The sequence below is a fragment of the Typopeltis vanoorti genome, chromosome 7 (assembly GCF_054136105.1).
Source record: "Typopeltis vanoorti isolate ZY-2024b chromosome 7, IOZ_Tvanoo_1.0, whole genome shotgun sequence".
Taxonomy (NCBI): domain Eukaryota; kingdom Metazoa; phylum Arthropoda; class Arachnida; order Uropygi; family Thelyphonidae; genus Typopeltis; species Typopeltis vanoorti.
The window spans coordinates 136360461-136386583 of record NC_143555.1 but is presented as its reverse complement, the minus strand read 5'-3'; the positions used below and the strand labels follow the sequence as shown (position 1 = coordinate 136386583).

At 36.3% G+C, this 26123-nt stretch overlaps 1 protein-coding gene across 3 annotated transcripts in view; it reads right to left on the bottom strand.

Moving 5' to 3' along the window:
• Tasp1 (Taspase 1) overlaps positions 1-26123 on the bottom strand; it is a 164900-nt gene that overhangs the window by 17447 nt on the left and 121330 nt on the right. For all 3 annotated transcript variants that reach the window (XM_090395485.1, XM_090395488.1, XM_090395487.1), the window contains exons 10-11: positions 17642-17720; positions 8515-8628 (exon numbers count right to left, since the gene is read on the bottom strand). In XM_090395485.1, coding sequence (XP_090251611.1) covers positions 8515-8628; positions 17642-17720 — 193 coding nt within the window. The remainder of the gene's footprint in view (positions 1-8514; positions 8629-17641; positions 17721-26123) is intronic.

Genomic DNA, 26123 nt, shown 5'->3' with positions numbered 1-26123 from the left:
TGGTATCTTGCTCCACCTTTGCAACGAGTTGCCCTGGTGTAGTACCACCTTAACCCAGTCCTGAAGATACTTTCAGGCGCAAACTTTGTTTGCTCACACCTGGATAAAGGATTAAACTAAATTTATTATTTAAGCCATCTGTTCACGCCTCTAATCTTTCTCAGGACTCTCATATCTGTGGTCTCTAGTCTTTGATCAAATGTTTTACTTCTGACCCAGCTCTCATATCCATAAGTTAAAACTGGTTTGAACACTGTCTTGTATACAGCTAATTTAGTGTTCCGACTAATTTCTCTCTTATTCCATATGAATTTATTCAATTGACTTCCCACCATACCAGCTTTGTTGATTCTGTTGTCTATTTCTATATTTAATTTACCATCTTCAGTAAAAATCGTGCCTAAGTAGCTGAAATGTTTTACTTGTTCCACAGGTTCTCCATTCACAACACAGTTGACATTTTCAATGATTCTGTCTATTTTCATTGTCTTTGTCTTTTTATTGCTGACCTTCATACCATATCTATTACAACAGCAATTGAATTTAGTCAGAGAATCTTGCAGACTTGTAGCGGATTTATTTAGAAGTATAACATCATCCGCATAAAGCAAAGAGCTGACATTAACATCTCCAATTCTGATATCATGTTTAATACCACTTTCCTTCATAATGTGATCCATATAGATAATGAATAACAGAGGGGATAATGTACATTCTTGTCTCACACCAGATTTAACATTAGACCATCTTCCTATACTTCCTTGAATTCTAACTGCTGACTTACAACTCAAATAAAGACTAAGTATTGCTTGATATAATGCCCCATTCACACCATATAACTGTAGCATATTGAATAGCTTCTCTCTTGGCACCTTGACATATGTCTTTTCCAGATCGACAAAATCTAAATACAGATCTTTGTTATATTCCCATGCTTTCTCAACTGTTTGTCCTAAAGTGGTGATCTGAGCCTAACAGCCTCTATTTGGCCTGAATCCAGCTTGTTCTTCACCACGCTTTTCTTCCACAATTCTTCTCAATCATTTCTCAAGTATACTTGCTCAAATCTTGCCAGGAACACTCAGTAATTCTCACATTCAGTTTTATTTCCCTTTTTATATATGGGTACTATTAGAGCTCTACTCCAATCATCGGGAATTCGTCCCTCTGTCCAGGCTGTCCGAATTATGCAGTGCAGCCGCTGTAAGACTTTTACTATCACCATACTTCAGCATTTCTGGTTGAATATCATCTACTCCTGCTGCCTTTCCACATTTCAAGCCTTTGATGGCTCTTTCTACTTCAAGTATGGATATGTATTCCATGACTATATGCCTGTTGAGTGTTTTTTACCACTGTGCTATCACTGCTTGTTTCATTTAGCAATTTTTCAAAGTAATTACTCAATACTCCAAGGAATATTTTTCTCCCATTTTCATGTCACCTTTATCATCTCTAACTCATTTACAGCACTCTTTCCTCCATTTCTAAGCTTCTTCAATAGCCTCTAGAATATCTTATCACCTTCTTGATATTTATTTTCTTTGTTCTTGCCAAAATCCTCCCATGACTTTTGTTTAGCTAGTTTTATACAGTGTTTAGCTTTCTTAGATTTTTCTCTGTATTCTGTAAGAGAACGAGCTGGCTTATTTGCCAGAAACTTTTGATATGCTTTCTTCTTTTCTGTTGATGCTTCTTTAACTTTCTGTGTCCACCATGGAGTTCTGATTTTTCTATTATTGCAGATGACCTTACCACATGCCTGTCTGGCAGAATCAATCAATATTTTCTGCAGTGCTTGCCACTGAATCTCCAAGGTTTGATTCCTCTTCTCAAACTCTTTCATTTTTTCTTGAATAATGTTTGTATATTTTAGTCTACAGTTCACATCTGAGAGCTGCTCAACTTTTATTCGTTTTAAAACTTTCTTACATGTTCTTCTTTTCAATATGAAATTCAATTTTATCCTGCTCAAGACTAAATGGTGATCACTTCCAATTTCAAATCCTCTGTACACTCTAGTGTCCTGCACTAGAGAGAAAACATCACTATCAACAATAACATAGTCAATTAGACTTTTCTTATTCCTTGCCTCTTCTCTCCATGTGAATTTGTGCACATTTTTATGTTGGAACATGGTGTTAGTAATAACCAGTCCATGTCCTGAGCAGAAATCCAACAGGTACTTGCCATTATTATTAGCTTTGCTCTTTTCTCCAAATTTTCCCAAAATATTTTTGTATCTCTTGTTGGAGACCTAAACAGCAGAATAGGAAATGATTACCAGACATAGAAATATTTTGGGAAAATTTGGAGAAATGAACACAACTAAGAATAAAGGTAAGTGCATGCAAGATTTCTGTTCAGGACATGGACTAGTTATTACTAACACCATGTTCCACATAAAAATGTGCACAAATTCACATGGAGAGAAGAGGCAAGGAATAAGAAAAGCCTCATGTTATGTTATAATTGATAGTGATGTTTTCTCACGTGTTCAGGATGCAAAAGATCTCCAATAGGAAGTGATCACTATTTAGTCTTGATCAGGGTAAAACTAAATTTTATACTGAAAAGCAGAGGGTGTAAGAAAGTTTTAAAATGAATTAAAGTTGAGCAGTAGCTTTCAGAAGTGAACTAGTCTCAAATACACAAGCATCATTCAAGAAAAAATGAAAGAGCTGAAATGAAGGAAAGGAGGAAAAGAAGAACGCATATCGCAAGTACCTGGTAAGTAAAATCAGCTTGTGTTTTTTGAGAATACAGATTCAAATGTAAGAAATCGAAGCACCGTGTAAAAATAGCTAAACAAAAGTCAAAGGAAGACTTTGGTAAGAATCTTTCTATGACTTTTGTTTAGCTATTTTTACACGGTGCTTCGATTTCTTACATTTGTATCTGTATTCGCAAAAATTACAAGCTGATTTACTTACCAGGTACTTTCTTCTTTTCCTCCTTTTCTTCATTTCAGGTAAGAACATACAAATTAAAGCTCAAGAAGGTGGGCAAAATATTCTGGAAGCTAGTGAATAAAGCTTAGAAATGGATAAAAGAGTACCATAAAAGGAATCAGATATGATAAAAGTGATATGAAAACTGAAGATAAAGATATTCTAGATGTCTGGAGTAATTACTTTGAAAGATTGCTAAATGAAACAAGCAGTGTCAGCATGGTGGTAAAAAACTCCCAACAGGAATGCATTTATAAATACATATCCATACTTGTAGCAGAAAAATCCATCAAAAACATGAAATGCAGAAACGCAGCTGGAGTAGAGAACTTTGACCAGAAATGCTCAAATATGGAGGTATGAAGTTCTACAGTGCTGCACGGCATAATTCATCATCATCATCATCATCATCAAATTCCTGCCATGTACCCTCAAGGGGTGTACAGGATATGACAGTACTACATGAAAAAAATTACATCATTACTAACTTCCTATCTACAATTTTCCTCCAAATCAGTCTGTTACCTGTCAACACTCCAACATTATCAGATCTTATATTTCTATCGTCTAAGGCACTTTGTACCGTATCAATCCACCTATATCTTGGTCTTCCTCTGGGTCGTTTTCCTGCCAACCTGGCAGAGAACACTTGTTTTGCTAATCTTTCCTCTCCCATTCTATTTAAGTGACCATACCATCTGAGATTAGCTCTGCTAACGCATTCCTGGATGCTGACAATGTCAAGTTCTTTCCTAATATCCTCATTTTTAATATGATATTGCCATTGATGCCATCTGTTCACGCCTCTAATCTTTCTCAGCACTCTCATATCTGCGGTCTCTAGTCTTTGGTCATGTGTTTTACTTCTGACCCATCTCTCAGATCCATAAGTTAAAATTGGTTTGAACACAGTCTTGTATACAGCTAATTTAGTGTTCCGACTAATTTCTTTCTTATTCCATATGAATTTATTCAATTGACTTCCCACGATACCAGCTTTGCTGATTCTGTTGTCTATTTCTATATTTAGTTTACCATCTTCAGTAAAAATTGTGCCTAAGTAGCTGAAATGTTTTACTTGTTCCACAGGTTCTCCATTCATAACACAGTTGACATTTTCAATGATTCTGCCTATTTTCATTGTCTTTGTCTTTTTATTGCTGACCTTCATACCATATCTATTACAACAGCTATTCAATTTAGTCAGAGAATCTTGCAGACTTGTAGCGGATTTATTTAGAAGTATAACATCATCCGCATAAAGCAAAGAGCTGACATTAACATCTCCAATTTTGATATCAGGTTTAATACCACATTCCTTCATAATGTGATCCATATAGATAATGAATAACAGAGGGGATAATGTACATCCTTGTCACACACCAGAGTTAACATTAAACTATCTTCCTGTACTTCCTTCAATTCTAACTGCTGACTCACAACTCAAATAAAGACAAAGTATTGCTTGATATAATGCCCCATTGACACCATATAACTGCAGCGTATTGAATAGCTTCTCTCTTGGCACCTTGTCATATGCCTTTTCCAAATCGACAAAACTTAAATACAGATCTTTGTTATATTCCCATGCTTTCTCGACTATTTGTCGTAAAGTGAAGATCTGATCCTGACAGCCTCTATTTGGCCTGAATCCAGCTTGTTCTTCACCAAGCTTTTCTTCCACAATTCTTCTCAACCGTTTCTCAAGTATACTTGCATAGATCTTGCCAGGAACACTCAGTAGGGAAATACCTCTGTAATTCTCACATTCAGTTTTATTTCCCTTTTTATATATGGGTACTATGAGAGCTCTACTCCAATCATCGGGAATTCGTCCCTGTGTCCAGGCTTTCTGAACCATGCAGTGCAGCCACTGTAAGACTCTTATACCACCATACTTCAGCATTTCTGGTCGAATATCATCTACTCCTGCTGCTTTTCCACATTTCAAGCCTTTGATGGCTTTTTCTACTTTAAGTATGGATATGTATTCCTGACTGCATGCCTGGTCAGTGTTTTTTATCACTGTGCTGTCATCACTGCTTGTTTCATTTAGCAGTTTTTCAAAGTAATTACTCCATACTTCAAGGATATCTTTTTCTCCTGTTTTCATTTCACCTTTATCATCTCTAATTCCTTTTACAGCACTCTTTCCTCCATTCCTAAGCTTCTTTAACAACCTCCAGAATATTTTGCCACCTTCTTGATATTTATTTTCTATATTTTTGCCAAAGTCCTCCCATGACTTTTGTTTAGCTAGTTTTACACACTGTTTAGCTTTCTTACATTTGTCTCTGTATTCTGTAAGAGTAAAAGCTGACTTATTTGCCAGGAACTTTTGATATGCTTTCTTCTTTTCCTTCACTGCCTCTTTAACTTCCTGTGTCCACCAGGGAGTTCTGATTTTTTTATCTTTGCACACAACCTCACCACATGCCTCTCTGGCAGAATCAATCAATGTTTCCTTCAGAGTTTGCCAGTGAATCTCCAAGGTTTGATTCCTGTTCTCAAACTCTTTCATTTTCTTTTCAATAATATTTCTGTATTTTAGTCTACAGTTAACATCTGAGAGCTGCTCAACTTTTATTCGCTTTAAAACTTTCTTACATGTTATTCTTTTCAATATGAAATTCAATTTTATCCTGCTCAAGACTAAATAGTGATCACTTCCAATTTCAAATCCTCTGTACACTCTGGTGTCCTGCACCAGGGAGAAAACATCACTATCAACAATAACATAGTCAATGAGACTTTTCTTATTCCTAGCCTCTTCTCTCCATGTGAATTTGTGCACATTTTTATGTTGGAACATGGTGTTAGTAATAACCAGTCCATGTCCTGAGCAGAAATCCAACAGATATTTGCCATTATTATTAGCTTTGCTCTTTTCTCCAAATTTTCCCAAAATATTTTTGTATGTCTCACAATCATTTCCTACTCTACTATTTAGATCCCCAACAAGGACCAACTTTTCCTTTTTCATTGTGTCAGTTGCTTTTTCTAAAGCCTCAAAAAATTCCTCCACTTCTACCTTAGTAGAACCTTCTGTGGGACCATAGGCACAAATAAGTCTCATTGTCCAGTTCCCAACATTACTCTACTTTTCCCACATTTCTACATTTTCTACATTTCTCATATTTGCCCACATTACTCTACTTGAGACTGACTGCCATTCAAGAAGATTAGCCTCGTATTTTGTGTTGAATACTATGGCTACTCCTTCTTTTCCTTGATTGTTATTGCCTGAATATAACATTTTGTATTTATTGCTCAGAAAGATCTCACCAGTTTTGGTCTTTTTTGTTTCAAGTCACCCCTATTATATCGATCTGGTACTTATCTAATTCCTCAGCTAGCTCCATTTCTTTGCCATTCAGGCTTCTTACATTGATAGTACCGATCTTTAACTCCGGTGATGTTGAGTTGGGGTTTGTTTTCAGATTTGTTCCAGTAGCTGACTTTTCGCTGTTCGCCCTGGTTCCCTGGCGAAAACAACGGGGGCCTTGTTTAACCGGGCGACGCCCCAGCCGGCATGAAATTTTGTCATGTTGTACCATCATTTTTTATTTTGGTTTAACCAATAAGAATACAATTTTGTCGGCTAAATCCCAAATTGCCAGCCCATCCTCGTTCGTTCAGTATCAAAGTAGATACCCAACAGGGTGCACCACGAGAAGGTGAGGATTGGACATTAGGTCAGAAGCCCTGGTCGGTTCTCCGCATTCCTTTAAAGGCTATGTGGAGGTCTCCTCTCAGTTATACAGCTTTGACCCTTAAGCACCCCTAATTCAGAAGGCATAATTCGGAAGGCTGAATTCTAGATGATTGGAGCAGAGATCTCATAGTAACCATCTATAAAAAGGGAAATAACATTGAATGTGAGAATTACAGAGGTATTTCTCTACTGAGTTTCCTGGTAAGATTTATGGAAGTATACTTGAGAAACAGCTAAGAACAATTGTGGAAGGTAAGCCTGGTGAAGAACAAGCTGGATTTAGGCCAAATAGAGGTTGTCAGGATCAGATGTTCACTTTAAGACAAATAGTTAAGAAATCTTAAGAATATAACAAGGATTTGTATTTACATTTTGCTGATCTGGAAAAGGGATATGACAAGGTGCCAAGAGGAAAGCTCTTCAAAATGTTACAGTTATATGGTGTAAATGTGTTCATTATATCGAGCAGTACAGTCTTTATTTAAGTTGGAAGTCAGCAGTTAGACCTGCTAGAGGTACAGGAGGTTTAAAGTAAAATCAGGTGTGCGACAAGGGTGCAAATTATCTCCACTGTTATTCATTATCTATATGGATCACATTATAAAGGAAAGTGGTATTGAATCTGATATCAAAATTGGACAATGTTAATGTCAGCTCTTTACTTTATGCAGATGATGTTATACTTCTGAATAAATCCAGTACAAGTCTGCAAGATTCCCTGACTAAGTTTAATAACTGTTAGAGAAATATTGAAAACATCAACTGTATCCTGAATGATTAACCTATAAAGCAATTAGTACATTTTCAATTACTTATGCACAATATTTAATGAAGATGGCAAATTAAATATAGAAATGGAATTAGTAAAGTTGGTATGGTAGGAAGTTTATGGAATAAGAGAGAAATTAGTCGGAACATAAATTAACTGTATACAAGACAATGTTTAAACCATTTTAACTTATGGATATGAGAACCAGGTTAGAAATAAAATACTTGATCAAAGACTAGAGACCTCTGATATGAGAGTTCTCTGATAGAATAGGGGAATGAACATATTAAGAAAGAATTTGCCATTGTTAGCATTCAGGAATGTATTAGCAGAGCAAATCTCAGATGGCAAGATTACTTAAATAGAACACAAATGTTCTTTGCCAGGTTAGCAGAAAAAAGACTTAGAGGAGGAAGACTGAGATAGGTGGATTGATACAGTAAAAAGTGTCTTAAAAGACAGAAATATAAGATTTGATAATGCTGGAGTCCTGCAGATAACATTAAGTTGAAGGAAAGTTGTTGATCAGAAGTTAGTGATGGTGTAACTTTTTCATAATACCCTTGAGGGCACATATCATGAATTTAATGATGTGAACAATACGTGACCTAATTAAAATCCTAGTTTCTACATCAAAATATTCTACAGAAAATAAAAGCATTCAAATTTGTTTTAATTATTTGTTGGTGTGGTTGGTTGAGTGGGTAGCATATCGACTCTCCAACCAACAAGCTGTGGATTTAAATCTTGCCGTGGATGTTTGTGATTATCTCTGGGTGGGAGATGAATTTTGCTTGGTCTCTAGAGCAGAGTTTCCAGACTATGTAAAAAATGAGTAAAAAAAATACAAAAAATTATTTAAAAAAAAAAAAAATTAGCCCACCCACAATACAAATGTACTATAGGTTTGCAAAAAAAATCTTCTGTGGGTGAGAGCCACATAACAAATAACTTATACACAAGTAGTTGATAAATTAACTAATTAAATCATTTAATAAAAATGAAATAATTAATAACTTTGCACATATATGGAAATAAATAAAAATTGAAGCAAATCTTAAATTCTAAAAGATACTCACTTAAAAATTTCTTTTCGAAAGCTTTCATAACAGCTGACACACTATCATCACAGGAAAGTAAACTGTCAGCACATTCTTTAGCAAACATGGTTTTAATGAGATACTCTCCTCCTCCTGCAATGCATATCAAATGTTATCTATATAATATATACCTGAATAACCTCTAATTCTAAACAGATGTACCTGATTTATTTGATGTTCATTCATGCTGAAAAAATTACATTTTATATCAGTGATCTCTCTCTCTCTCACACAAACTAATATGTGCCTTTAAGACAAAGCCAATTATTAACTTAAGTAATGTATCAACACTAACAAGAAAATCTGACATGGAAACATGTCATGGTTACTATTTCTGAATTATACTGATAGTAGTAGATATCAAATTTTACCCAAATCCATTCAGAATGTGTGTATTACAGTATAAGAGTAATGCTAGGACAGATGGCTAGTCATGTTTACTGCTCATGAAATGCAAAAATAAAAAAAATAAAAGTCAATGTCTGAATACATTCTAAAAAATATAAGGAATGGATATTGTAGAAATATATTTTTAAAATTCATCTTTAATTCTCCATTGATTATGCTCCTCTTCAGCTACTATCATCAAGATGGTTTTTATTCTGAAATAAAACTCAAAGTTCTGCTAATTCATTTATGATTTTCTTATATATATATATATATATATATATATATACCCTCTGTCCAAAAAGAAACCAAACTTTTGATAGAAAATAAAACATAGGCCAATTATAATTATTCAAATCATTTATTTCAATCAATATACTCTCCCTCTTTTTCCTGTAGAAAGGCTTATACGTTGGCTGTACATGATTATTAAATTACTTCAGGAATTTACAATGTAAACTGGAATATAAATTAAAATAAACGTTAATATATACTTCCTATATTTCGGCAACATCATGCTGCCATCTTCATGGGAACTTACGATTAAGACGTGTACACAGCCACTAAAACAGCAAATGTTTTAAAGAGAGAAGACTACTGTTTTTCTTAAAGTCCTGATGGTGTCCCCCAGTGGGCTATATTAGGTATTCCTGGCTGTTGGGCCATGATGTATGTCTCCCAAATTTGAGGCAGTCTCATGCATCCAAATTTGTTGAAGTTTGGCACGTTTTTTAGGGCTGAGGCTGATTCTAAGAATAGCCTTTCAAATTTAAACTTGCTGCAGTGTATAACTGTGGCTTTCTTCCAACGTATTCTGTGGCGAGTATCCAGAGCATGGTCTGCAAGCCTAGAGTGGTTGTACTGGTGAAACCGGATGTAGTCCTTGTGTTCTGAAATTCTGATATTCGCTGTACTGCCTGTTTGGCCAAAATAGGACAGTTTACAGCTACAAGGGACCTGGTAAACACTAGGTAGGTCTAGGGGAAGTGGTTGGTCTTTTGTGGAGCAGATAAGGGATGCCAATTTTCTATATGGTTTGTAACAAGAGGTCAGGTCATTTTTTTTAGGATTTTGGTTATTTTTTCAGAGGTGCCCTGGATGTAGGGAATCGTGATTGATTTAGAGTAATCTTTATTGTGAAGGGGGGGGGAATTGTAACCATTGGCTGAGAACGTGCTAAGGATGTGATTTAGTTCAGTGGTTAGGGCATTGTCATTTGAACAGATTAGTTTAGCCCTGTTATATAGTGTCTTAATAACACCATGTTGTTGTGATGGGGGGGGGGGGGAATTGTTGGTTAATGTACCTGCCTCTATGGGTGGGTTTTCTATAAACTGAGAAAACCAAGGTTCCATCAGGCTGGTGGGTAATTAATGTGTTTAGGCTGTTATCCTCTTTTTCCAAGGTGAACTTGATTCTGGGGTGTTGGTTGTTTAAGTGTGTTAAGAAGGTGGGGAGTGTATCTGAGCCATATAGTAGGTTTTTGTGGGGCAAAGTTTAAGGCTTTCTCTTCAAAAGTCTCCATAAAGAAGTTGGCCATGGGTGGGGAAAGTGGTGAATCCATGGCTGTCCCCTCTATATGTTTGTAGAATTTTCCCTGCCAAATGAAATAGCCTGAATTCATTGTGAACTGAAATAGGGCTGAGATATCGGGAAGGGAATTTGGCTTGGATGAGCTCTAAGGTTTCCTCGCGTGGGACATTTGGAACACAAAGAGTGGAACACGGGCTACATCCAGTCTAATATTGCTGGCGATGAGGTCTGGAAAGTGGCGGATACTGTTAGATCTGGATCATAATTTCTTCGGCCGGTATTTTTCTCGGAGGAAATGCGAAATTGTGGCCACGTGCAAGAACGTTGAGTGCCTCAGGCAAATCCATGGAAGAAAGGTTGACTAGTGTTGATTGGTAGTTTGGTTCGGAGGTCGAGTTCTTTTTCAGGTTATCAAATTTCTTGATGTGTCGACTCCTTATTTTCTCAAATTCTTTATCTGCAGAAGTGCATGAGACGTATATAGAATCATCCAAAGGTTATGATTCAGTGTGTTGGAACGCTCCTCATCTAGTGCTCGAATAGCTTTGTTTGCATCAGCTAGGAGAACATGCGTTGCGGTAATTTGTTCTCGTAACAGGGCGAAGCTAGCACGGTTATAAATTCAGAGAGTCTTCTGTGAAGAGAAATGGTGATTAAATTTTACACAATTCGGGATTACCTGATTATCCCAGCAGCATTTTAGGAAGGTCAAACGATTCAGTTGTCTAGATAACTTCAGCTTCAGTTTACCGCATTGGTGGGGCCTTGCGTGTGAAAGAATCTCTGTAGATGATCGTAATTCTTGTAGAAAGGCTTATACATTGGCTGTACATGATTATTAAATTATTTAAGGAATTCACAACATAAACTGGAATATAAATTAAAATAAACTTCACAAACAAAATAAAATTCACCAGTACAGTCACTCTGGGCTTGTATACCATGCTCTGGATACTTGCCACAGTAATACGCTGCAGCAAGTTTAAATTTGAAAGACTATTCATGGAATCAGCCTTAGCCCCAAAAAACGTGCCAAACCTCAACAAATTTGGATGCATGAGACTGCCCCAAATTTGGGAGACATACATCATGAGAACATCTGCCCAACGGCCAAGAATACCTAATATAGCCCACTAGGGGGGAACCATCAGGACTTTAGGAAAAACAGAAGTCTTCTCTCTTCGACCTCATTTGCTGTTTTAGTGCCTGGGTGCACGTGTCTTAATCTTACGTTCCCATGAAGATGGCAACATGACGCCGAAATATAGGAAGTATACATTAAAGTTTATTTTAATTTATATTTCAGTTTATGTTGTGAATTCCTTAAGTAATTTAATAATCATACTCTCCCTCAGCTTCAATACAATGTTTGGCATGGTCAATTAATTCGTTAAATGAGTTTTTTTATATCGGTTTTGGATAGTGTTGAGGGTTACTGCAGCTTGAACATTTTCAATGGTGTTGTATTGCTTTCCTTTCATTGGCAAATCGAACTGAAGTTGGCAGAAGAGAAGCCGTCACAGGGTGCTAAATCTGGTGAATGATCCAACACACAAACTTGGTTTTTGCTCAAAAACTGTCTCACAATGTTCAAACGATGAGATGGTGCATTATCATGCAAAAGTGACCAGCTGCCTGCATCATGATATTCATGAAGTATGCGACGAATTCTCGCTATCAATCACTTCAAAACTTCAAGATAAAACTCACTATTGACCGTTTGGCCAGGCAGAACAAATTCTTTGTGGATAATGCCCTTGGAATCGTAGAAACAAATCACCATTGTCTTTACTTTTGACTTCTCCAAGTGACTTTTTTTCGGATGCCCCTCTTCTGGTGGTCTCCACTAAGCACTCTGTTGCAGGCTCATACTCAAAACACCATGTTTCGTCACCAGTAACAATCATTTCAAGGAGGTCTGAGTCCTTATGAGAGGTTTTAATGAGGTCCTTGCAGTGTTCAATTCGATACATTTTTTGGTCATTGGTCAACTTGTGGGGAACAAATAAAGAATCCAATTTACGAAGACCCAAAATGTTGTGCATAGTATCCTGTACACCTCCTTCAGGGGGGTGTATAGGATAATTATGATAGTACTTCATGAAAAAGTTACACCATAGCTATCTGCATCAAAATTCAGATATCCCACAAATTAAAAAATAAAATAATTAATTTAAAGTTAAGAAGTTAATAATATGGTCTTTGTAAAGTTGTTAAATGTATGTTTCAATTTGTATGCTGCAAGCAAGATATTCTAAAGTGTCATTTTTGTTTTTTATTTTGATTTTGGAATCCCCAATCCATCTTCAATCAATCTCACAGACGATTTCGGTTCTTTGATGAAATCACACACTTTTTGGATGTCAACTTCGCTCAGTCCAGTTTTTGGACAGCTCAGCTTTTCTTCGTCCTCAAGCGTCTCACGACCACTTCTAAATCGCTTAAACCACTCATCAACTTGAGTACGGGTAAGCATTCATCACTGTATGCTTTTTGAAGCATTTGATGTGTTTCGGTAAAACATTTACCAAGTTTAACACACAAATCGATCGCAGCTCTCTGTTTGAAACTCATTTTCTGACCATTCGTTAAAACACACTGTCACTCTTGGCTTCTAATGAAGCAAATATCATAAACAGTTGGCACAACACTAATGAAGGTTGCCACTAGTTTCTTCTATTTTCGAAAAGTTTGGTTTCTTTTTGGACAGAGGGTGTGTGTGTGTTAAAGATACCAAGCAATTTTAAATAAAACTTGGTTTTTACCCTATTTCCCAAGTAAGCAAACAGACAAGTAAGTCAAGTTTGCACCTGCATGTAGTGCAAGTCCAGGCAACTCGTGGTAAAGGTGGAATAAGCTTCGAGCACTAGTAGGCCTGGGTAGTGGCCCTTGCCTTTAACGTACACCTAGTCATTGACTTACGACCACAAAAAAAAAAAAAAAAAAAAAAAAAAAAAAAAAAAAAAAAAAATCAGGCAGCTGCACATATGATAACTATGGGATGGATAAGATAGTTATCGTACGATAACCTGGGTACGATAACTATCTTTCACATACACCCAGTCGCTTTCAAGCATCTGTTGCATGTGGTGTATTAATTAAAATTCTACTGAAATACTACCCATAAAATGTCTAGTAAAAGGAAAATGCCTTCATCTACAGATATGCCAGCTAAGAAGTCAAAGAAAACTATTGAATTAAAGTGTAAAATGAAAGTTATCCAGAAGTATGAAGGCAGAAAGAAAGTGAATATGATAGCACGTGACTTGAAGTTATCACAATCCATGGTATCGATGATACTTAAGGACAAAGAAAGAATTCGGGAAGCTGTGAAAGGTTCTGCACCTATGAAGTCTACAATTTTAACCAAACAACGACAGGGACCCATCCATGAAATGGAGAAATTGTTGTTTATGTGGATGGAAGATTTAATACAGAAAAATTCACCCATGAGCCTTTGCACAGTGCAAGCGAAGGCTAGAAGTCTGTTTCAGAGTTTAAAATCATGTGCCAGAGACGACTATGCAGAAGATTTTCAGGCTAGTACTGGATGGTTTAAGCGTTTTAAAAAAAGATTTGCTTTACGTAATGTACGTGTCACGGGCGAAGCAGGAAGTGCAGATGAAGCCCAAAAATTCGTTGATAGTTTCGACTCTTTAATCAAAGACGAAGGTTATCTACTGGAACAAATATTTAGCGTAGATGAAACCAGCTTGCAATGGAAATGCATGCCTAATCATACACCAAGAAGCAAAAAGGATGCCAGGATTCAAAGCTTTTAAGGATCGGTTGACTTTGTTGCTTGGTGAGAATGCCGCGAGTTTTAAGCTGAAGCTTTTACTCATTTATCGTTCAGAAACCCCTCGTGCATTTAAGCACATCAACAAGCACACACTGCCCATTTACTACCGTTCAAACCCTAAAGCTTGGATGACTCGAGCACTGTTCAGACTGGTTCATGAACTGCTTTATTCCCCAGGCTCGTGAATGTGCAGAGAGAGGTATCCTTTCAAGATTTTATTGATTACGGACAATGCCCCGGGCCACCCTCCTCATCTGGACGACCTTCAACATGATGTTAGAGTGGTTTTTATGCCACCTAACACAACCGCTCTCATTGAACCCATGGATCAGGGTGCTATTTCAGCATTCAAGGCTCACTACCTCAGAACAACATTTGACACAAGCCATCAAAGCGATAGATTCTGATGCTGATTTATCTTTGCAAGACTTTTGGAAGCAGTACAACATTCTTCAGTGTATCAAGAATATTTCGACCGCATGGGAATTCCCCGACATACAAAGAATTGTATGTCGGGGAATTCAGAAAAAGTGTCTAAAATGTTATGCGAATACGTTTGAAGGATTTTAAAAAGGAGAGGAACTGATTACAGAAAAAATAGTTAAACTTGCAAAATATCTTAAATTAGAATGTGAAATAGAAGACGTAGAGGAGTTGCTAGATTGTGAAATAAAAGCACTTTCAGATGAAGAGTTGATTGAATTGGAAGCACAGCGAGTGTCAGAAGAAAAAGCGAGAGAGGAAGAAGAGGAGCCAGAAAAGAAATTCACTGCAAAGAGTTTATCAGATTCTTTTTTGCAACTGAATAAAGCTCTCACCAGTTTTGAAGCAATGGACCCTAATGTTATTTAATTAATTTTTAAATTATAATTTTAATTTTTACATTAACTTTAGATTGTATTTACAGTATGTACAGTATTATTTTTCACATTATGTACAATATACAATTATAAAAATAAATTATAAAGATGATAAAAACATTAGAAAGGTTAAAGAATACTGTTAATAAATATACATACGACCTGTCAGCCAGAACGGAGGTCGGTCATAAGTCGACGACCAAGTGTATAGCATCATACATCTCTGCTAGGGGATGTGCTTTGCATTAAGGGTAAATACCAAGGATAGTGATCAAAGCTTATTCCACCTTTACCACGAGTTGCCTGGACTTGCACTACGTGCAGGTGCAAACTTGACTTACTTGTCTGTTTGCTTACTTGGGAAATAGGATAAAAACCAAGTTTTATTTAAAATTGCTTGGTATCTTTAATATATAACATACCCAAGGTAAAAAACTTTCAACATCTATCTCTCATCCTGAGAATTTTAATTAATAAGGTCAAAAGCACCTTGTGGCAACTTGTTTTGGTAAAATTTATAAGCTCTGTATTACTTAAGCCTGACTCCCACTGATGAGACCTCAATAAAGGTCGAAACCGGTCTGGATAGTGGCCCTTGCCTTTAATGTATAGCATCATACATCTCCGCTACGGGATGTTCTTTGCATTAAGGGTAAATACCAAGGATAGTGATCAAAGCTTATTCCACCTTTACCACGAGTTGCCTGGACTTGCACTACGTGTGGAGTCGCCCTGACTTGCACTATGTCCAGACACAAACTTGACTTACTTGTCTGCTTGTTGACTTGGGAAATAGGATAAAAACCAAATTTTATTTAATACTGCTTGGTATCTTTAATATATAACACACCCAAGGTAAAAAATTTTCAACATATATACATATATATAAAATTAGTGACTTCATCTTTTAACTGGCTTACAAATTTCATCCATAGTTCTAATAACATCAAAACTATGGATGAAATTTATAATCTATTTGCATCTACAACCAGTTTTTTAAATCAAATGGAACCCCCCCCCCACAATCTGTGTGTATCAATAGAGAACTCAGAAATAATATTGTATTGATAGTACAAGAAAAAACACAGCAGGAGAAGAAATCACAAACTTTCACATTTGATCTAAACTGATTGCAAAGATGAAAGTGCAATAGCTAAACCCCCCTTTCGAGTTTTAAAATTCGAGTCATCAGAATTCAAGAACCGGTCTACCAGTCTGGAACTCGAGGGGGGGGGGGGGGGGCGGAAACCCCTCCCCCTTCAAGTCATCAGAATAAGGAGAATCGGCCTCCAATCCGGAATGCAGGGAATGGGTGAAACCCTCTTTCGAGTTTTCAAAATTCAAGGAGAACCGGCCTACCAGTCCGGAACTCGGGGGATGGGCGGACCCCTTTCGAATCTTCAAAATTTAAGAACCAGCCTACCAATCCAGAACTCAAAAGGGGTCCCCCCGGTGCCTGTCCCCCCCTCCCCGAGTCTTCAAAATTCAAAGAGAACCGGCCTACCAGTCCAGAACTTGGAGGATGGGCGCTGAGGAGGACCCCATTCGAGTCATCAGAATTCAAAGAAATCCGGCCTACCAGTCCAGAACTAGGGCTCCGTAGGCGTCAGGGGGGCTGACCCCCCTCCCTAGTAAAAATAAAAATATATATATAAAAATCAATAAAAATAAAAAAGAAGCCTGTGTAGATCCATGGAAATGGCATTTGCATTGACAGCACTAGGCTGCGAGAAGAAAGACCATTCTAAGTTCAATTTTAGTTTCAAAGCCCTTTCTTTGACCAGTTCCCAATTTAGTCTATCTCTGGCATAGATAAGTGGTTTTTTCCCCTTCTGGAAACTTGAGTTTTTCATACAGGAAACTCATGAAAACTGACCTAGAACACACTATTTTCTGACAATATATAGTGTTAGGGATTATGTAGTGGCAGTTGCCTGTCCTGCTCTCCTATCCAGGTGCCAATGAAAATCACTGTTAGTCTTGGGCTAGTTGTGATTGGCTGAGGGCAAATACTAGCTGCTCAATAGCCTTCAAAAGTTAGTTGGGCTAAATGAACCTTACCTACTCCCTTGGGAGAATTAAAAGGTGTTAGCAGATTATCTTATTTATATAAAAATAGAATAAAGAAATCCTTAGCACACCAACCTACAATGCTAATGTATTATAAGTTTTACTTTTCATGGGTAGGATTTGCCTAAAGAGTTAAAAACAGTGACTCTGTGTTTAGCCTTTATGAGACTCTGTTTAGCCTGGAAATAAGACAATTTCACTGTCTTATTTCCAGGCTAAATTAAAACACATATTATAAGAAAAAGTTTTAAGGAAAGATGCACTTTAAATTTTTTAAGTACACATTATTTTCAAAATTCCCTTTTGCTTTTTTGTATAAAAAAACAGATAGTGATTATAGGGAAAAACAAAGTCAAGTAAAAAATGCTGAGTTTTCCAAACAACAATTAACCACAAAAAATCTTTAAAGTCAGTAAAAACTAAACTGCAACACTAAGTTTACATTTCATCATACCTGAAGTAGATATAGCCACACAAGGACTATTTGGATGAGAAGAATTTTGTGCCCAACACCCACATCCATAGATAGCAGCCTAAAGCACAAAAGAAGACAGAGAAAAGGTTCTAAATTTCTACTATTGAAGAAATGGAATCATTTCTAAATTCTGAAAAGCACATTTGACTTTTCACATAAGGTACATATATGAAAAGTTAACCTTTGACTGCAGCATACTCTTCTTTAATAATTCTAGATTATATCTCTCACACACACACAAAGAGAGAGATCGATCTAATATATCAAATGTTGATATCACTGAAATGATTTTTTATATATTAACTAAGAATTTCTTTCAGAATGCATTACAAAAAATTTATATAATTAAAAAAATAATAATAATGATAATCATCATCATCAAATTCCTGCTGTGTACGTTCAAGGGGTGTACAGGATATGATACCGCTACATTAAAAATTTACATCATTACTACCTTCCTATCTACAGTTTTCCTCCAAATCAGCCTATTAATTGTCAAGATGCCAACATTATCAGATCTTATACTTCTACTGTCTAAGGCACTTTGTATCATATCAATCCACCTATATCTTGGTCTTCCTCTGGGTCATTTTCCTACCAAACTGGCAGAGAACACTTGTTTTGCTAATCATTCCTCACCCATTCTGTTTAAGTGACCATACCACCTGAGATTAGCTTTGCTAATGCATTCCTGGACGCTGACAATGTCACGTTCTTTCCTAATATCCTCGTTTTTAATATGATATTGCCATTGATGCCATCTGTTTACTCCTCTAATCTTTCTCAGGACTCTCATATCTGTAGTCTCTAGTACCAGCTCTCAGATCCATAAGTTAAAACTGGTTTGAACACTGTCTTGTATACAGCTAATTTAGCGTTCCGACTAATTTCTCTCTTATTCCATATGAATTTATTCGGTTGACTTTGTACCATAGTTTTGTTGATTCTGTTGTCTATTTCAATATTTAATTTACCATCTTCACTAAAAATCGTGCCTAAGTAGCCGAAATGTTTTACTTGTTCCACTGATTCTCCGTTCACAATGCAGTTGACATTTTCAATGATTCTGCCTATTTTCATTGTCTTTGTCTTTTCAATGCTGACCTTCATACCATATCTACTGCAAAAGTTATTCAATTTAGTCATGGAATCTTGCAAACTTGTAGCAGATTTTTTGTCTTTTCAATGCTGACCTTCATACCATATCTACTGCAAAAGTTATTCAATTTAGTCATGGAATCTTGCAAACTTGTAGCAGATTTATTTAGAAGTATAACATCATCTGCATAAAGCAAAGAGCTGACATTAACATCTCCAATTCTGATATCATGTTTAATACCAATTTTCTTCATAATGTGATCCATATAAATATGGATGTGTACATCCTTGTCTCACACCAGATTTAACATTAAACCATCTTCCTATACTTCATTATTCTAACTGCTGACTTACAACTCAAATAAAGACTAAATATTGCTTGATATATTTGAAATACAAATCTTAGTTATATTCCCATGATTTCTCAACTATTTGTCATAAAATGAAGATCTGATCCTGACAGCCTCTATTTGGCCTGAATCCAGCTTATTCTTCACCAAGCTTTTCTTCCACAATTCTTCTCAACCGTTTCTCAAGTATACTTGCATAAATCTTACCAAGAACACTCAGTGAGAAATACCTCTGTAATTCTCACATTCAATGTTATTTCCCTTTTTATGTATGGGTACTATGAAAGCTCTACTCCAATCATCTGGAATTCATCCCTCTGTCGAGGCCTTCTGAACTATGCAGCGCAGCCACTGTAAGACTTTTATACCTCCATACATGCGCATTTCTGGTCGAATATCATCTACTCCTGCTGCCTTTCCACATTTCAGGCTTTCGATGGCTTTTTCTATTTCAAGTATGGATATGTATTCCTGATTGCATTCCTGTTGAGTGTTTTTTACTACTGTGCTATCACTGATTGTTTCGTTTAGTAATTTTTTGAAGTAATTACTCCATACATCAAGGATATCTTTTTCACCAAGTTTCATGTCACCTTTAATTCCTTTTACAGTACACTTTCCTCCATTTCTGAGCTTTTTCAACAGCCTCTAGAATATTTTGCCACCTTCTTGATATTTATTTTCTATGTTCTTATCAAAGACCTCCCAAGGCCTTTGTTTAGCTTTCTTACATTTGTCTCTGTATTCTTTAAGAGCACAAGCTGAGTTATTTGCCAGGAACTTTTGATATGCTTTCTTCTTTTTCTTCATAGTCTCTAACTTCCTGTGTCCACCATGGAGTTCTGATTTTTCTATCCTTGCAGACAACCTCACCACATGCCTCTCTGGCTGAATCAATTAGGGTTTTCTTCAAGGCTTGCCACTGAATCTCCAAGGTTTGGTTCCTGTTTTTTCAAACTCTTTCATTTTTTCTTGAATAATCTTTGTGTACTTTAGTCTACAGTTCATATCTGAGAGTCCCCCCCCCCCCCAAGAACAGGCAAACCAGTCCCGTGAACACATGGCTACATGTCACGAATACACATGTCCCAGCCATAGGTCTGATTCGTCATCTATATGCTGGTCCTGTGCCCATATAAAATGGGGGGGGGGGAGAACCAATGGTGTACTACTCTGTAAAAAAGGAACACTTTGTGGGCAAGAATACCTGCCTATATAGTCACCTAGAGTTGGAAACAACTGAAGGGATAAATCATCATCATCATAAATGAGAGTATAGTTAGATACATGTATGTATGGTGACACAACACTGTTCTTCAGTCAGAAGAAATGCTAACCTGTTTGAGAACTGGCTGAGAGAAATATTATCATGAAGTGTGCAGGATACTGTGAAAGTACTATATAAATTTGTTTACATTATTATTAACTTCATATCAAACAAATCATATTTCAAAATTAATCTGTTATTTTCAGTTAACCAACATTGTCAAATCTCACACACCTATTTTGCTAGTCATTCCTTTCCCATTCTGTTTAAGTGACACTTTAGATTAGTTTAGTTCAAACAGTCTTGAATGTTAATAATGTTAAATTCCTTCATAAAATGTCTTAATTTTTAATATGATTTTTCAACTGATGCTATCTATTCATTCTCCTAATTCTTCTCAGAAAACTCTGATATTAGTCTAGGCTGTTGTATTTCTAGCCCAACTCTTAAGATCAGTTTGAACACTGTCCTGTATACTGCACTTTAGTGTTTAAGCTAATTTCTCTTATTCCACATAAGTTTATTCTACTGGCTCTTGACCATCATATTTATTCTATTATCCATTTCCATATGCAAATTTTTTTTTTTTATGTGATCCCCACCCAGAAAAGGTTGTAAACCTATAGTAAATTAGTACCATGGGTGGCTTAAGTACAGCTACTTCTGGCTTCGCTTTTTTTTCATAATTACCTGGTGATCAGCATTCATTATAATAAATTATGGAGAACTACCATGTTAGAGTAATAACTTCAATTTAATATAAACTAAATAATCACACAATGTTTGAGTCCAGATGATGACCTTCAAAGTAAGGTCATCATCTGGACACAGACAAGCTTAAAAATGTTTATTAAAGTTTATTAAAATTATGTTTTGTAACTATATCCCTCCATAGTGTTAGGATTCCTATGCTCCACTTCAAATTTTAGATTAAAATATGATACATTTTGGAAAGCTTAAACTGTTTAATTAATTATCATGTTCTTGAAATATGTTATTATGTTTTGAACTGTAGAATGTTGTTAGGGTCTCCATACCTCAGTTGGTTTAGACAAGCACTTTGGTTGGAAAGACCCAGTTCGAGTTCAGTCTATGATGTGAGGAACCTTTATCAGGTGTTTGCCTTTTTTGATGGAGTTGGAGGTTTTTTCCCCTCCCAGAAACTCAGGTTTTTCATCCCTCAAAAAAGGCAAACTGTTTTATGTCTATAGACATAAGACACTCCTGGAATAAGGATTAACCAAGCTATTTCATAGGATTTTTGTTCCGAATGCCTACACAGTGAAGTCTGGGTCTATGTGTGAGCATAATTGTTAGTTTAAAAGACATTTTATGGTCTGTCATTAGATTTCTAATTTTTATACAATTTTATATCTAACAGAATCAAAGATGTTAAAAATACAGGATGAGCCTCCATAGCCTGGCTAATAATTATGAAGCCTTTATTTGAAATACCTAAATGTGAATCTTTGTAAAATGCAAGAACTTTCTATAAGATCTTTTCAACAATGCTGACCCGGTTGGCTGAGTGGTTAACATGTACGTCCTCCAGCCAAAAGGCTGTGGGTTTAAATCCTGCTGTGGGCATGGATGTGTGTGATTGTCTGTGAAAATATTACTGGCGGTGGTGGTGGGCAGTAGATGACATTGGTGTACGTGATGATGGTAGTTGTGATTCACTGTAGTTAGTAGAGATGGAGAGTTGTAGAGTACGTGCCCTCCCCTCCATGAATTTCTGGACTCCTTGGTGGTGTCATGTAATAATAATAATAATGAAAAAGGCGAGTGGTCTTATATAGAAGCGACATGCCTACCAACTATGCTTAAGCTGTTCACTGCAATCATAGCAAATTCCATATACCACTACTTATCAGATAATAAGATTTATCCAATTGAACAAAAAGGAAATGTTCAAAATCCAGAGAGACAAAAGACCTTATTAATAAAATGATTCTCAGAAATTCAAAAAGACAAAAAACTAACTTAAACATAGCATTCCCTCCCACACTCCTGGATCCTAAAATCACTACAAATATTTGGAATTAGCAAAAACATATGTTCGTTTCTGGCTGCTGCTATGAAATCACAAAAACAACTTTAATAGCAAATAATGAATGATTCGGAGATATCAGCATTAAACGTGAAATTTTCCAAGGTGATTTCTTGTCAACATTGCTCTTCAACATTTCTTTAATACCTTTATCTATGATTCTGAAGAAAACAAAATTTGGATATGAAATTCCTAAATGTAATATTAAAATTTCCCATCTATTGTATATGGAAAATTGGCCCAGCAAATAGACTCTTTACTGAGCACAGTTTGTATTTTCAGTCAGGACATCAAAATGGAATTTGGTTTAGATAAATGCGCAATTTTATCTATTAAACAAGGAAAAATTAATGACACTAGCAATTTTAATTTTGATTAAGAGAAATACATAAAAGCAATTTCAGATGATGAACACTATAAATACCTAGAAACCAGTGATATTCTCCACTCGAAAGTTAAACAAAGTCCATTTAATTCTGTAAACAAAATTAAATGGATTAAACACAATTAGCGCAACGAATTCTTGGGCTATACCAGTGATCCGATACACAGCTGGCATAATAGATTGGTCAAAAGAAGACCTGGACAAATTGGACTGCAAAACTAGAAATTGAATGACTATGCATCATGCATTACATCCACAAAGTGATGTTGACTGGTTGTACCTACCAAGGAGAATAGGTGGATGAGGTCTGCTGCAAGTGAGACAGACTGTAGAAGAAGAAATTAGTTTAAGGAGTTACATCAACAATAGCTGAGCCAATGCTTCAAGCAATTACACAAGAGGGCCTCCTAAAAGAAACAGGAAACAAATCTGATTAGAAAAAGGAACAACAAAATAAGCCGATATGTGTGCTGGAAAAATAAATCCTTGCATGGCCAATTTCTTTGAGATACTGAGGACAAAATTGACAAGAACAAGATGTGGCAATGGCTACAATATGGATATATTAAAAAGAAACAGAAGGATTTATTCTAGCAGCTGAAGAACAGGCATTACAAACTAATGCAATGAAAACAAAAATTTTGAACAGCAAATGAAGATTATGTGATCAGAAAGAGGAGATTATAGAACATCTAATCAGTGCCTTCAGCAAGATAGCTCAAACTGATTATAAATACTGCCATGTTCAAGTGGGCAAAATAATTCATTTTCATGTATGCAAAAAATATGGATTTCCCACTTCTGATAACTGGTGGCATCATCAAATAGAGACAGTACTGGAAAACGAAACAGCAAAAATTCTCTGGGACTTTAGAATACAAACTGATCGGCATTTGGAACACAATAGACCTGACTTAATAATTATTGAACATCAACAGGTTTGGATTATTGATATCGCAGCACCCAGTGATAACAACATTAACAACAAAGAACTGGAAAAAATTACTAAATATCAAGATCTGGCAATCGAAGTTGGCCGGCTGTGGTTTAAACACGCCAAAGTCATCCCAGTAGTTATCGGTGCACTTGGTCAACTTCAAAGAAGCTATCCAACTATTTACAGCAATTAAACATCAACGAAGTGAATGCATATGACCTACAAAAAACAGCATTACTTGGAACATTCCATATTTTATGATGCTACATGACAGACTATTCTTAGATTCTTGGGTAGAATCTGAATTGTTCTTTATCAGCAGTCAAATTGTTTAAATGATATCTTGTTTTGACTGTGTATCAATTATGTGAATAAAAAGGTGAGTGGTCTTATATAGAAGTGGTAGAGTTTTTTCTGCCAGAAATTAGTTTCTTTTTTCATCATGTGATGAGGCAGAAAAAAAGTAATCACCATATCATAGTTTAGCTTCAGAGAACCTTATTTAATTAGGTTTATCTGAAGCTAAGTTACTTGGCTGTGACAGGTCACTGAACCTAACGTGCAAGTGCAGGAACACATGAAATGAGAGAATAGGACAGCCATAGGAATTACAGCTTCAAGATGAAACTTGAATTAATGTAAATTTATCAGCTGATAATTTTGCAAGCAGAATGATGCCTAGAAAAAAATCTTGGATTCAAGAAATAATCTACACTAGAGGTTGGCAACGCAGTGCCCACAGGCACCATGGCAGTGAAATTTTAGTGTGTCCTCAGAGAAATTATTATAAACTGCTTTGGAGCTCGCAGTGGTAATTTTGCAGCATAGATCGCAGTATATCTGAGAGATACATTACTAGTATGTGCTAAAATGCAAGAAAACAAAGAAAAAACACTGCAAATATAATACATGATGGTACAAATTAAGTGAATATTGAATCCAACATTATTTCATAGCCCAATATAGAAACTACAAGAGTTTCGTGCCGAATATATAGAAACTAAAAGTTTCGGCGGATGCAAGCATAAGTAGTGCCTTATGGGCAACCCGTAGTAAACATGGAGCAAGCTCCAGACCTCTTTCCTTAGTATTTTCCATAAATGTAAAGCACATCTTGCAGAGGTCAGCAACCTTTTTAATATGAAGAGCGCAATATAAAATTTAAAAATTCGGTCTGGCTAAATGAGAAGAACGAAAATGTTGACGTATGTGAGAAGTGTTGGGATAGGCTGGAGCGTTTAGGAATGGAAGCTGACATTGTGACCGTAGCGGAAGAACTTCGGCAGGAGTTTAAGAAAATGAAAAATGACCTTCATCTTCTTCATGAGGAAGTGGAAGTGCTCGGTAAGGAGATACTGGAAGTTAAAGCTGAGTTTAATATTAAACAGAGAAATTAGGACTATAGAGATTACTTTAGCTGAAGTAACTAGAACAGGATTACATATGGGTGAGTCTTTGGTGAATGATGCAGTAATAAATAGTATGGGAGTGATTGGGAGTCAACAAAATAAAACCACAAGTGGCCTAGAAGAAACGAGATGTCGTGAGAGTGGGGGGGGGGGTAAGTAATAGAGCTTTGAGTCATGTTGAATAGTGTAGAGAATGAGTCCATGAGTGTGGACTTGAATGAAGTTAAGAGCAGTAAGATATATGGTGATTCTATGCTTAAGGGTATGGAGAGTGGTATGCATGAGGAGTGCTTGGCTGATGGGACAATAGTGGCTTTAGCAATAAAGAGAGGGCATGAAGCAGACAAGATGATAGTTATGGTGGGTACGAATGACCTGAGAGGTAGTATAAATCGGGTAGGAAAAGATTTAAGAAGAAGAGGAAAAGTGTCAATGGGAGGATAGTGTGTGTGCTGCCTCGTTTTGACAATTACAAGTTAAGCAGACGAGCAATGATAATGAATGATATGATTGCAAGAATGTGCAAAAAAAAAGAGGTCTGGAATTTGCTGATGTTTGGAGTGTGTTTGAAGGAAAAAGGCAGTTGTATGCTAGAGATGGACTGCATCTTAACATGGAAGGACATAAGCGATTGAAGAAGTTATTGTTTTCTGAACAAGTTGAAGTTATTGGGCAGGGAAACTAATATTGAAAAGGTTGAGTGTAAGAGAGAGAAACTTTAGCACTGATTGTAAATTTATCGATCCTTATAGGCAGAATAAATTGCAGAAGAGAGGGGATAAAAATCGGCATGGGACTACGGAAGTTAGTGACTTATATCAGTTCTAAAGCCGGTACAAGATCTAGAGGGAATCTGCAATTTTTGTATACCAATGCTAGAAGCATTAGAAATAAGAGAGAAGAATTTTTGGCATTAGTCAGTGCAATCTCACCAAAAGTTGTAGGCATTAGTGAAACTTGGCTGT